At 40.6% G+C, this 15,196-nt stretch overlaps 1 protein-coding gene across 2 annotated transcripts in view; it reads right to left on the reverse strand.

Moving 5' to 3' along the window:
• VPS13B (vacuolar protein sorting 13 homolog B) overlaps positions 1 to 15,196 on the reverse strand; it is a 1,018,523-nt gene that overhangs the window by 748,939 nt on the left and 254,388 nt on the right. For both annotated transcript variants that reach the window (XM_038744561.1, XM_038744562.1), the window contains exon 17: positions 714 to 848. In XM_038744561.1, coding sequence (XP_038600489.1) covers positions 714 to 848 — 135 coding nt within the window. The remainder of the gene's footprint in view (positions 1 to 713; positions 849 to 15,196) is intronic.

The raw sequence follows: 15,196 nt of genomic DNA on the forward strand, positions 1-15,196 counted from the left end.
TTAGTCCCCGTTTTACAGATGAGGTCACTGAGGCACAGAGAAGTTAAGTGACTTGCCCAAAGTCACACAGCTGACACTTGACGGAGTGGGGATTCGAACCCATGACCTCTGCCTCCCAAGCCTGTGCTCCTGATGGTAGTAAGATAATCGCTTCTTCCTTGTCAACACTGGTATCAGAGCAGGTCACAGCTTGAATGGCAAGGGACAAATCTATATCCTCAAACTCTCCATTTATTTCCTATAATGCGAAAGGGTTCTTTTGGCACCAGGTTGGTCAAAAACATATCTTATGGGAGCCATACGGCTTACACATACTCAGAGATGGAAAAAAAATTTCATATCAATTTTCAGTAAACTTCAAGTGTGGTTTGGAACAGGGCTGTCTTTTAATTCTGTTCCTCCATACAACACATCAATCAATCAATCAATGGTATTTATTGAGTGCTTACTGTATGCCTGAAAAAATCTTGGCACTGACCGTTTCCTTTGCACCCTAGTCAATTAAAGTACTTTTTTTTTAAACCAGAAACTTCAACATAATGACACATCATTCTGGTACAATTAAAATATTAAAGAGAAGAAATTGAATTTGAAAAACCTTCTGATTCCTAGGAACAATGAGTAAATTCTTATTTCAGTAACGCTCCTTGTAAAAAGCAAGGCCAATTCTCCTATACAGGCAATAAAGTTTTACATGGTCCAGCTGCACATACCTGGGGCTCTGGCACAAATTTTTATTGATCCCACGGTCCCAGAGGCACATTTGACCAATGATGTGCTGCAGTACTTCAATTCGACATTCTGGATTGAACCCTCAAGAGTTGGCAGGGGATTCTTAGATTTCACACCTAATAAAAGAAAACTGCAAATGTACTAGCCTGTTGAATTTAAATAATTTTTATATTCCTTCACCAAGGCATTTAAACTTAATTATGCTTTAATTATCTACCTCAGATGTTCTTCTACTATGTGTTGTGTTTCAAAGTTTAGGCTTCAGGAAGTGAGAGAATATATTTTGTAAATGCATCATCTATAAAAATCCTCATTACCTAGGTGGAAATCAGTGAATATCAGCAGAAGAAAAGGTTCTGGAATTGTTCTTTTTTTCCCCTATGACCTCTTCTGCCACCAATCAACATCCCTCCCTCCTACCCTTAAACACCGTTCAACCAACCAGCTGGGCAAAGAAAAAGCATGAGAGATGATGGTGCATGCAAATACTTAGGGGGAAGGTTTGCGGAACAGTCTTCTAATCAACAGATTCTTCAGTGATGAGAATATGTGCGGCCATCCAGCTGGGCAGCCCAACCCTCCTTAAAAAAAAAATCCTTGGCGCTCAGCCATTTAAAGGTAACTCCATAGGTGCTTTCAAGAAAAAAACAAAAAACAACAGCACTACCTAGGAAAATCCATCCACATCGTCGGAAATATATTTTCTCCAGCACTTCAATGAATATGAAGCCAGGGACAAAAGCACAATGTCTTTAAATCCATCATCCATCAATCGTATTTACTGAGCACTTACTGTGTGCAGAGCACTGTACTAAGCGCTTGGGAAGTACAAGTTGGCAACATATACAGTCCCTACCCAACAGTGGGCTCACAGTCTAAAAATACGCTGGTGAAGGTGACACACTCCGATTATAAGGGTATACCTGAAAGACCAACATTCCTGTTCACACACCTAAGTGAAAATGATCTTTCGGGTTAGGGCTGAGGCTTTTTGTTCCAAGATCTGTTGCTCTTAGCCCAGAGCTGGCTTAAAACATTGAGCATAGTAATAATCGATCAATCACTGGTACTTATTGAGTGCTCATTCATTCATTCATACAATCGTACTTATTGGGCACTTACTGTGTGCAGAGCACTGTACTAAGCGCTTGGGAAGTACAAGTTGGCAACATATAGAGACAGTCCCTACCCAACAACGGGCTCACAGTCTAGAAGGGGGAGACAGACATCAAAACAAAACATATTAACAAAATAAAATAAATAGAATAGTAAATATGTACAAGTAAAATAGAGTAATAAATCTGTACAAACATATATACAGGTGCTGTGGGGAAGGGAAGGAGGTAGGGCAGGGGGTGGGGAGGGGGAGAGGAAGGAGGGGGTTCAGTCTGGGAGTCTGTGTTCAGAGGACTGAACTAAGCCCTTGGGAGAGTACAATGTATCAGAATTGGTAATAATAATAATAATGATGGCATTTGTTAAGCGCTTACTAAGTGCCAAGCACTCACTGTTCTAAGCACTGGGGTAGATACACAGTAATCACGTTGCCCCATGTGGGGCTTACAGTCTTCATCCCCATTTTAAAGATAGTACCTGAGGCACAGAGAAGTTAAGTGGATTGCCCAAGGTCACACAGCAGACAAGTGGCGGAGCCGGGATTAGAAAACCCGTCCTCTGACTCCCAAACCTGGGCTCTTTCTGCTAAACCATGCTGCTTCCCTGCTACACACGGTCCCTGCGCTCCACAAGCACACAATCTGGGTTGGGGTAGACAGACATTAAAATTAATTACCTAGGGGGGAAACAGCAGAGTATAAGGATATGTACATAAGTATTGTGGGGCTGGAGAGGGGTGAATATCAAAGTGCTTAAAAGGGTTCAGACCCAACTGCAGAAATGACACAGAAGGGAGGGTGAGGAAATAAGAGATTAGTCAGGGAAGGCTTCTGAAGAAGCTATGACATTAGTAAGGCCTTGAAGTGGGATTAGTGGTGAGCACTGTCCTTTAGGTAGAGTGAGGGAATAGGAGAAAGGACAGGCTGGGAGCAACAGTAATTATGTGAGCAAATACGGTTATTTGACATTTCTAGTGTCAATTTTCTACTTATACTACCAAGAATTCACTTTAGGCTGAATCTTCAGCTACCATTAACCATGTCTTCAGTCACTGCTGATGGGAAACTATCACAGATAGATCATTCACACTCTATACAACTAGCCATCTTTCTTTACTAATACTGGTTGAATTTTTCCTCCTGTTCCCACTAGAGAGCCTGTCTTTCCTGTCAGATTGAGAAGATGGAATGCCTAATGGAAAGAGCATGGCCTGGAAAACAGGAGATGTGGATTTTCATCTTAGCTCTGCCAGTGCACTGCAATGCGAACTTAAAGAAGTCACAACCTCTCTGTGACTTGGTTCCTTCACCTGTTAAATGGCAATAAGATATCTGCTCTACCTACCTTATTGACTGTAGATGCTCATGTGGGCCAGAACCTGGTATATTTCATCCAGGAGAATGCCAGTATTAAAGCCTTTACTAAATACCACAGTTATTGAAGGCTGCTTAATGAAAGCTTCCTCTAGACTATACGCTCATTGTGGGCAAGGAATACGTCCACCAACTTTGTTAAACTGTACTCCCCCAAACGCTAAGAAGAGTGCTCTGCAAGGATTAAGTACTCAAATACAATTGATTTATGGTAGTTCTCATCCTTATACCTTTATTTTCCCAATAGCCCAGTGCTCTAGACACTGGGGCTCAAAAAACAAAACTGACAGGTTGACCAGTCAGGATGACAACTGAGGAAGAAGACTGTTAATTGCTGTCTGAGGGATAAATTAAACCAGAAGTGCTGGAGGTAGGGGCACATGGGGCTCTGAAGGAAGGGGGGAATCTGAAAAATAATTCCATGGAAAAAAAATCACAGAACTACACTGAAAGATGCAAAAGAGAGAAAAGAATACAAAGATGACTCAGGTTTTAAACACCTGCCCTCGAGGGATTGTAGCATCAAGGGAAAAAAAGAGTGTGGAAGTTTCTTTCCTTTTATAAAGAGGAAGATGGTGAACTTCATTTTTCAGCTATTTTGTTTTAGGAGGAAACACAAGAAACATAAGAGGTGAGGCCAATGAGGCTAATGTAAATTTTACTGGTGCAATGAAATTGTTAAGGATAATGATTTCTGAAAGTTATCTGCAAGATTTGCCTACTAACCCAAAAGTGTTACTGAATGGCACCACAAATTAGTACTCAAAGGACAACTTGAAAAGTTCTCCTGTTTCCCTAAAAAGTAATCTATTTCACTATGAAGTTACAGGCAAATTCCCCATGCAGTACAGTACCTAGAATGATAGTTCCTCACACCAAAAGGATATTAATCTTTAATCCTTGAATCATTAAAAAAATGCATGCAGGGATATTTTTACCTTCTTTATCTGGTCCAAGTTCTGGAAGCTAAGTGGTATCTGTACAAACCAATCATTTCACCAGCAGTTTTATATTTCTTTAATGCCTCATATAAAAAGCACCTGCTTAAAGTGAGTAATGGAGTTTTATATTCATTGCACTTAGGAACAGCGTATGTAACCTATTCCGTTTTCCTCCCTTGTGGAATATATTTCAGCTTATATTGCACAGCACATTACCGATGCATATAAAGACTCTCTGATCAGCAATTTGGGCTGCAGGCCTCAGCCTGCATGACTGCTTCCCCCCACCCCCCCAAAAAAAATAAAGTATCCACTTGATTCAACAAATCAAATTAAAACCATCCTTTTTAAGATGGTGAGCTCACTTTCATAATAAATAGATGTAGCATATGCATGTATAAATGCTGTTCATGGGGCTGTGAACTACTGCACATGCAGAGCTGTTTACAGGATAGTTTAGTCTGTGGTAGGGAACTGGTGGCACAAACTAATAACAATAATAATAATAATAATAATAATAATTGTGGTATTTAAGCGCTTACTATATGTCAGGCACTGCACTAAGCATTGGGGTGGGTACAAGCAAATCAGGTTGGACGCAATTCCTGTCCCATGTGGGGCTCACAGTCTCAATCCCTATTCACGCTACGAAGCAGCTTGGCTTCGTGGAAAGAGCATGGTCTTGGGAGTCAGAGGATATGGGTTCTAAATCTGGCCATTTGTCTGCTGTGTGACCTTGGGCAAGCCACTTAACTTCTCTGTGCCTCAGTTACCTCATCTGTAAAATGGGAATTAAGACTGGGAGCTCCACCTGGGACAACCTGATTACCTTGTATCAATCCCAGTGCTTAGAACAGTGCTTGGCACATAGTAAGTGCTTAAGAAATACCATTATCATTTTTACAGATGAGGTAACTGAGGCCCAGAGAGGTAAAGTAACTTGCCCAAGGTCACACGGCAGACATGTGGGGGAGCCGGGATTGAACCCAGGATCTTCTGACTCCCGGGTTCATGTTCGATCCACTTTGCCATGCTGCTTCTAAGGCTGAAGAGGATTCTAGCAGTCACCTTCTAGGACCTTCACTCCCAGCCTGGCCCCATTATTGAGGCGGCTGGAGAAGGGGCTCAGACCATACCAATATTCATTCATTCATTCAACTGTATTTACTGAGCGCTTACTGTGTGCAAAGCACTGTACTAAGCACTTGATAGAGAACGATATAACAACAAATGTGAGAGTAAGAGTCCATTCTGCCAGACATGGAGTCCTTCTTGAAGCTATCCTGGAACCATGACTTCAACAACCAGCAGAGTAGGTAGAAATAATCGAGGGGGCAAGTTATCAAAAGAGCGTGATTTTAGGGGGTGAAACTTGACATTGTATGGTGGGGGGCAGTGAGGAGTGAGGAAGCAGAAGGAACTGAACTTTTGCAATAAAGGTGACATTCAATCAGTCGTATTGAGCACTGAGCAGCGTGGCTCAGTGGAAAGAGCCTGGGCTTTGGAGTCAGAGGTCATCAGTTTCAAATCCTGGCACCGCCACTTGTCAGCTGTGTGACTTTGGGCAAGTCACTTCACTTCTCTGGGCCTCAGTTCCCTCATCTGTAAAATGGGGATTAAGACTGTGAGCCCCCCCGTGGGACAATCTGATCACCTTGTAAACTCCCCAGCGCTTAGAACAGTGCTTTGCACATAGTAAGTGCTTAATAAATGCCATTATTATTATTATTTATTGAGAGCATACTATGTGCAGAGCACTCCACTAAGCATTTGGGAGAGTACAATGCAACGGAATCCACTGACGTTCCCTGTCCATAACAGGCTGCCAGTCTGAAGTGGGGGGATGGACATTAATAAGAATAAATGATTTATAATTTATAATTGAAAGATACGTACCTAAGTGCTGTAGGGTTGGGGCTGAGGCTAACATCAAAAATCCAAAAGTCACAGAACGAAGTGCATAGACAATGCAGAAGGGAGAGCCAGCGGGGGAAAAGAGGACTTGATAGGGAAAGGCCTCCGGGAGAAGATGTGACACTGCATGCCCTAACCTGCGCTATCATAATTCTAGGTTTCAAGAAAATCATCTTGAATATAGGAAAGGTAACGGCCTCCTTCTGGCTCTTCGTTATGCCCTGGCTACCCTTTACCGACCCTCTGGCCAAAAGGCTAGGGATGAGCGGTATCTTTGGGGCTAGCTCTACCACCTCTATTGACCCAGAAAATTCTAGAAAATGGAGGACTAGAGAAGCAGCCAAACTGGCATGCCCAGTGTTACGGAGTTCTCTATAGCAAGCAGAGTTCGCAATTACCAGCTAGTCGTTGGAGTCGGTCTTCTCAGCACCTTCTCCCCTATGCTACGGTGATCTCTACCCAGGGAATTTTCAACGGGTTGGGCCAAGGTGGGAAGTGGCCCCAGAGGTTCCACTCAGCTACTTCTGTCCAAGGGTCTAACCCAGTTCTAAATCCCCCTGGGCTACGAATTAAAGTTACGGAGGCTCAGCCTTAAGCCAGCTCACGCCTGGAAGCAGCGCTCTCATCCAACGCCAGTGCCGAAGCTTATTACATCTGAACTGGGGATGAATTTGCATCGTTTTAAATTGAAAAATGAAGGGTCCAAAAGCGAGCAATTCTGGCAACATCTGTCACAAAGGCCGACTGCAATTCCAAAGCACTGGAGTGCGGATTCTCTATAAAGTTTTTAGAAGTACAGTATTATAAACAAAGTAATTGCAGCCCTGGCTAAATTAATATTGAGCCAACTAAAGATCTGCCAGATGCAAGCAGTTTTACTTGTTCTCCAGATCATGGGCATTAGTTCTAGGAGACAGTAACACAGAAGGCCTAATCCTTTTACTTCTCATGGGCTATATAAACTTCAACTGACCTCACAACTTCTTCAGCAGTCTTGCATGAGGTACTCATCAAGCTAATGTAACAGAGCCCTTCTTCCTGTTTAGTTTAGTGAGCAAGTACTTACGTGGACTAATACCAACAGGTAATACTACCCTGATTCAGGTTCTTCTGGCACAGTTTATCTATTTAGAAATCTGTGGATCGTATACTATCCAGCCTATCTAATTGTTCGGTTGAGTAATATCTTTCTACCAACACACATTCCAAGGATTCAATTAAAGGAAAGTATTGAAAAGGATCGGTCTAGCTCTTAAAGATAATTTGGTCCAGGAAATGTCTTTTTCTCAAGAAACAGGCTTTTTTGTGTGTGTGGGAGGTGTGATTTGAACATTTTTTGATTTCTCAATATTGAGAGGTGTGGTAAATCTGAGAAGGTCCTCCCTTTAAATCCAATCAAGGCAGCACTTCAAAAGTAAAAATTAAAATTTGAAAAATCATTGTGAAATTCAAGATTATAATGTCAATAAACCTAAGGTCTTCACTGCCTGAAAAATACTTCTTGTAATTTTTTTCTCCCCCTTAACTCTTCACAACATAAACCAAATGCTTAACATAAAAAAAAGATTTTTCCCCATCAGCAGGTTCTGGGGCACTGCCGTTTATCCTATAGGCCCTTTTAACAACTTTTTTAAGTTCAACAATAATCTATATATGCAACTGTTCCTGGAATATTAAAAGAACTTCACAAAAACTTGGCTTAATTTCTGAAAAAGGAGGACATTTGAACGCCAACTGTGACTCTTTGGAAAGAAAGATGTAAACCTATTTAGTGATCTGCTTTTCTCTTTCATCTTGTCTCTAGTTTCTGTGGCGATTTATAATGTTCATTGTTTCCAATTTTAACAAATCACCTAATGGCAGAAAGGAAAATATGTTAACCTTGGAATTATTTGCAGTTGGAGAAATCCCTTTTGTCTGGCCCAAGCAGGGCCTGCAATCTGTTTTAAGCACAGATTGTCTGTCTTTCGTCTGACAGCCACCAAGCTGCACAAATTACTTTCTGCCTGTTCACCTGTTTGCAGCTGCGTCTGCAGGCTAAAGATTCTGCCGTTTGACTTGAGCAAACCACTCTAGGATTGATGACATGTGCTGCTGATAAACTGAGCAATTTGAAGAAATTACTGGCTATAGTTATTGAAAGACATCTGTGCACGAGCAGAGAACTAGAAGCCTTCAATCATGTGTTTGCAACCTGCAGTGGCGGCAGCAGTGTTTGAAGTGATACCCTACTATAAGAAACCTGGCCCTGGCACTAAATAACCGAGCAATGTATGGAACATAATCTCTCACATGAGAAATAAAAGGTGGCTGTCTCTTTGGTCTTAAATTTGGGATTTAGACCCTTCTTAAAGTTATTTCTTGGGAAAAAATGGTCAAATATCATTTCCTGGTTCTCATCAATAACAAGCTATTCTAAGGAATTTCTTCTTTTCAAATCCAACTTACAGTTTTCTGTCATTGCTTAGTGAATGAGTTTACTTTAAGCAGTTCTTTTGCACACACACACACACACACACACACACACAGATGTGCATATTTCTTCTCTCAGCTCCTGCTACACTTCTTCTAACTAGGTCTCCACATAAGGCTTTTTTTTTTTTAAGAATGCCATCCTGCAGGTTAGGCAGTAGGAGATGCTCTTAATGTGGTTTGCATTCCACTTTTTCTCTTTCTCTTATTAAATTTCCTCCCAATCAAGCTGAGCTTATGAGCTAATGATCTGGATTTTTTTGTCTGCATGTTTCATGCTAAAAACTAAACAATACTCAGAACACTACCCTTTCAGATTGAATATTATTTCAACAGGACAGAAGAACGCCATGTCTTTTTCATACTCGATGGCTGCTAACACTTTAAAAATACAATACAGTTCAAAACCAGCAACATTCAACTGATCTGGTCTGTGACAAATGAATATAGCCGTACCTTTAATTGTCAGACGATTCATGGGCTACTTTTTAAGTATATGCCTTATCTACGTGATTTACAATACGAATGCTCTCAAATCATGAACTTCAAAATGCTTCTAGTACCTACCTGGGGTTTCCATTTAAAAGATGCACATCCGCCCACACACACTTTTAAAATATCCATTAAACTGTTAATCTACATTAAGAAATGAATTATTTCTGGGACATGGGCATGGAAATGTGGCAAATGAACCATCTGACAAAAGGCTTCCAGCACTTAACCTGAATAACATGTTCCTGAAACGGCTAATAAGTAAACAGAATTAGATTTGTTAAACCCTTCTGTCTCTGCTACTCCTCTTCAGCAGCCTAAACAAAACAGCAGTGTATTTTTAAAATCATGGTAACAATGAAAATGATAATAATAGCAGTGGCATTTAAGTGCTTACTATGTGCCAAGCACTGTACTAAACATTGGAGTTGATACAATATAAGCAGGTCAGACACGTTCTCTGCCCTTCATGAGGCTCACAGTCTAATTGGGAAGGAGAACAGGTAGAACAGGAGGGAGAAAGACAGCATTTAGTTATGACAATCTGGGCACATTCTTCACACAGTAAACAAAGATATTTTGTTGGCAATAACTTCCTTAAGAGGAATGCGCTCACAGTAAAATCAGCATTCACAGGAATATTTACATTAATACCAGCAGTTTAACATATGACTCAGGTTCCTAATACAGAATAATAAAAGATGATAACCATAAACATTAAACAGCAAATAAGCACTAGGTAAAGAAAAACTTAGTTTGGACTGTTGTGTTTTCAAGCAACGCCCAAACAATGCAAATACGCCCCCAAATCACATGTTTCCAATTGCATTTAGGCTAATGGCAAAGGAAAAATTGGAGAGTAAAGTAACCACTTCATTACTTTTTATAGCATCAGGACCCAGAGTTGTCTTTTTATTCCTTTTAAAAAGTATAGCTTCCCTATTACATTTACTTCATTTTAGATTTTTTTCATAATTTACATTCTTTTTTTAGATTTCCTTACATTTGGAAAGGATTAGCCTCAAAGAAAAACACAGCAGTATTTCTTACTTCAAATTTGCAAATAGGCTGCTTAAAATATTCAATATGTACTTGTATTTTATTTTGACAGCTTTGAAGATGTAAAAAATTAAGAACACTTGAAAAATAGGAAGCCCAAAGCCTTCAAGTTAAGTACTTATATAAATTTGGCATTCACATTTCAGAACTCATAAACCTGATTCGGCCCAGAACTAAGTGGCTTTAGCCAACCGAAAAGGACGTATTACCTATGCGTCTAAAATGAAACAATATTTTATCATTACTGGCAGCAATTACATACTACTAATAGATAAAATCCTTTACCGTCTATTAGCTTAGAACTAAATATATGCCTTCTTCATTTCAATCTTTTGTTTTCCTGTCTGCTTTCATTTTTTTTAAAGTCGTGAGAACATTCTTATATACCACTTCATAACTCTGACACCGAGTATGTATAAAAAGATTAGCCTTTATTCGGTATAAAAATCGGTTGGCGGTTTTCCATCTGCGTGATGCACCATAAATACCCCAGCTGGCATCCCGAGTGCACACAACACATATGGACTTCAAAACAGAAACTTCCTTATTTGCAGCCCTGCCAGGGTAATTTTGTATCCTCCACATACTGCGGCTATTTGTCAGGCCCCTGCAGGTGTGCACTGCACATAAACACACAGCTGGAGTCGAGCAAGCCAAAGTGTTCCATCAAACACATAAATGGAGACCTCAGCAGTTGGATTAGTCATCCTTGCAGCAGGTCCAGGGAGAACAATACGGGTTAGTATTTTTGGAAAAAGCCTAGATGGTAAATTTATGATTATGCTAGCCTCACCAAATAACTGCAGGATTGTGTCATTTTTTTTTTTTATTATTATTATTGAATGTCTACTTGGTGGAATTTCTGCTAGGATGGCTAGAACAGAGTGGGGCCTTTAATAGAAAAAGTAAGGTAGCTTATGTAGAAGATTGTTTATTATGTGAAAAACGCTCAAAGGTTTTCCTAATAGGGGCTGCTTTTGGAAAAATCATGGGATGTAACTGACATAAGTCACTGGAAAATGTTTTGCCAGCCACATTTTCGTATTCATTTTAATCAAATGGCATTATCTAATTATATGCATTTTATAAATATATAGTTATCATTTTTTAAAAAAATTTCAAAATGAATGGGACAATTAAGTGAAGTCCCACTATGTTAAGCACATCCATGTATTTATCTGGAGGTACAGAATTTACATAAGATAGCAGACAGTTTTATAGCTCCCTTATTTGAAAGAAAAGCAAAATAGTAATAATCCTGAAAAATATAAGTACATATAACACTTGAAAGTTATTTTGGAAAAGTACTGAGTCAAATTAAGGGCAGTGACCTATTTCATTAATGCCTTGTACAATGTCAGCTAGAATAACATTTCAGTCTCTTAATTATTTACATTCTCACCATGCATTTCCAAAATATTTGTAGTTCATTTATCATCGTTGTCAAAGGAATTAAGAGTCTACTGCAATGCACAGCATGGTATTGAGCTTTTGGGAGTGTACAACAGAAGCAAAAGGCATGATCTCTGTCCTTTAGGGGTTTACCACCTAAAGGGGGAGATAAAATGGCTTAAATTATGTAGAAGTGTAGGGAGAAGGAGGAGGAACAAGGATACAGCAATTAGTAGTACAAATATGAGGATGAGAAAGCTTGAAAATGAACCTACACGTGACCTTGAAAAGTGACACTGTCTTAGATTGGTAAAATATGAATGACACCTAAGAAAAGACAAACTTAAAAAAGTAAAAATAAAGATACCTACAGATAAGAGTCAAAAGTGCTTAGCTTGTATGTAGCTCAGCGCTTCATACAATGCCTGGCGAAAAGTAAACCCTTAACAAATACCATATAAAAAGGTCTCAGAAAAAGGAAATAACATTCTGTTGCTTGTCAGTCAGTCTAAATACTACCTGCATTACATCAGACTTCCAAGACCCCGTCTCTTCCATGAAGACTATATGGACTAATTAAGAGTGAAAAATGATTACTACCTATAGGAGACAAAAATGTCATCACTCATCTAGGAAGAAAGAAGTTAGAGAGTCTGGTGGTAATAATAATAATAATAATAATGGCATTTACTAAGCGCTTACTATGTGCAAAGCACTGTTCTAAGTGCTGGGGAGGTTACAAGGTAATCAGGTTGTCCCATGGGGGGCTCACAGTCTTAATCGCCATTTTACAAATGAGGCAACTGAGGCACAGAGAAGTAAAGTGACTCACCCAAAGTCACACAGCCAACAATTGGCGGAGACAGGATTTGAACCCACGGCCTCTGATTCCAAAGCCCATGCTCTTTCCACTGAGTCACGCTGCTTCTCTGTAAAGAACAATAGTGTCTGTCTTCCCTGTAAAGAACAAATTCCTCTCTCCTCTATACACGTTATGCAAATGCTCAATGCTTGGCATACCGTTAACTAACTGGCCTACACATTCTCCATTTGGAACGATCACCGGGAGTGGTTTGGGCTGTATGTGGTTACCAATTAGTTCCCATTCAGAAGGCCTCCTTAGAACTGGGACATCTGCAGCTCCTGGAGCTGCCTTGGGCCAGGACCACAACGGTTCTTGGAGAGCAGTCTAGTCAGCCAGCCTCTAGAACATGCCAGAGAGCAATAATAACTACTAATAATAATAACAACAAGTGCTTACTCTGTGCAGGGCACTGTACTGAGTGCCTGGATAGGTATAATCCTGGATACGTGAGAAGCAGCATAATAATAATAGTAATAATAATAATTGTGGTATGTTAAGCGCTTACTATGTTCCAGGCACTATACTAAGTGCTGGTGGCATATTGGATAGAGCATGGGCCTCGGAGTCAGGTCATGTGTTCTAATCCCGGCTCAGCCACTTGTTGGCTGTGTTACCTTGGGTGAGTCACTTCACTTAATTATAATTAATTATGGTACTTGTTAAGCGCTTACTTTGTGCCAAGCACTGTTCAAAGCACTGCTTTCTTTGTGCCAAGCACTGTTCAAAGCACTGCTTTCTTTGTGCCAAGCACTGTTCAAAGCACTGCTTTCTTTGTGCCAAGCACCGTTCAAAGCACTGGGGTAGACACAAGGTAATCAGGTTGTCCCATGTGGGGCTCAGAGTCTTAATCCCCATTTAATAGATGAGGGAACTGAGGCACAGAGAAGTTAAATGATTTGCCCAAAGTCATATGGCTGATAGACTTTGAGCCCACTGTTGGGTAGGGACAGTCTCTATATGTTGCCAACTTGTACTTCCCAAGCGCTTAGTACAGTGCTGTGCACACAGTAAGTGCTCAATAAATACGATTGATTGATAAGTGGCAGAGGCTGGATTATAACCCTCGACCTCTGATTCCCAAGCCCGGGCTCTTTCCACTAAACCACACTGCTTCTCTGTGCCCAGGTTACCTCATCTGTAAAATGGGGATTCAGACTGTGAACTCATTGTGGGACAGGGACTGTGTCCACCTCAATTTCCCTGCATCCACCCCGGTGCTTAAAACAGTGCCTGGCACTTAGTAAGTGCTTAACAAATACCATCATTATTATTATATTATTAAAACGTGATCAGGTTGGACACAGTCCCTGTCCCACATAGGGCTCACAGTTTTAGTGGAAGGAATAGCAGTTACTGAATTCCTATTTAAAACACGAGGAAATGGTACCGTAGAGAGGTTAAGTGACCTGCCCAAGGTCACACATCAGGGAAGTGGTACAGCCCAATTAGAACCCAGAGACTCTGACTCCCAGGACTGTACCTCTCTATGCGTAGTCAATAGGTACAAAAGTGTTTGAAATTACACCAATTTTAAACAATATTGCGGTAGTGGAGTAGCCTTATCAACTTCATTGTTGGTGTTTAGTATGGCTTATAAAATTATCAGCCTCATCTTCAATTCTACTGGATAAAAAGAATTCTGGATCACTTTTAGTGACCACTCTTCCTTCTGTTTTCTCTGTAATTCTTTAATCTTGTTAGACTTGGCATACAACATGAAAAGGAACTGAAATGTGATCACATTTTTAATTCTTCAGGTTTTGTTGATGAATTGTGTGCATGAGTGTGTTCCATTAGTCTAAAGTAGGGTTTGGAGTTTGGGGGCTAATTTTCAGGTTTATGTAATGGAGACTGTGAGCCCGTTGTTGGGTAGGGACCATCTCTATATGTTGCCAACTTGTACTTCCCAAGCGCTTAGTACAGTGCTCTGCACACAGTAAGCACTCAATAAATACGATTGAATGAATGAATGAATGAATGAATGTTAGAGAGATTGTGAATGCATAAGAACTACAGCTTCACTGGAGAGGATACAACAGGGGAGTAGAAAATGAATGGAGACGAGCTTCCTAAAGGAGGGCTTAGAGTCAGAGGGTTAGGGTGGCCTGGATTATTTGAAGGTGGAGAGAATTCAGGGAAAAGTAAGGGCAGAAGCAAGGAGCTGAGAACAAGGCACAGTGAGGTGGTGAGTTTGGGAGGAACAAAGGATGCAAGCTGAGGTACTGTAAGAAAGGATGGAGAGAGCTGATGGAGTTCTTTGAGGTCATAATAATAATAATAATGATGACATCTGTTAAGCTCTTACTATGTGCCAAGCACTGTTGTAAGCACTTGGAGGGATACAAGGTAATCACGTTGTCCCACAAGGGGCTCACAGTCTTAATCCTCATTTTACAGATGAGGGAACTGAGGCCCAGAGAAGTGAAGTGACTTGCCCAAAGTCACACAGCTGACAAGTGTCAGAGCTGGGATTAGAACCCATGACCTCTGACTCCCAAGCCCATGCTCTTTCCACTGAGCCATGCTGTTTCTCCAGATGTTTCTATCTGATGCAGTGAAGCATAATTACTGGAACTTTTTGAGAAGTGGAAAGCCATTTTGCAGAAAGGGTGTTGCTTATAAATGATCCAGTTAGTGAAGTATGCACTCTAGGGGGAAAGACTGGAAGCTGAAAATAAGTAGTCAAGTTGGGACAGGACAAGTCTTTGGACTAGGGTGGTGGAAACTCAGATGGAAGAGAAGGAGACATTATTTGGGAAATATCATGATGGGAAACTGGTAGGATTTGGCGACAGACTAAAATACAGCCAGAAAGGAAGCAGAATGATTCCATTCCCCTC

Source organism: Tachyglossus aculeatus, chromosome 4, assembly GCF_015852505.1.
Source record: "Tachyglossus aculeatus isolate mTacAcu1 chromosome 4, mTacAcu1.pri, whole genome shotgun sequence".
In the NCBI taxonomy this organism is placed as follows: domain Eukaryota; kingdom Metazoa; phylum Chordata; class Mammalia; order Monotremata; family Tachyglossidae; genus Tachyglossus; species Tachyglossus aculeatus.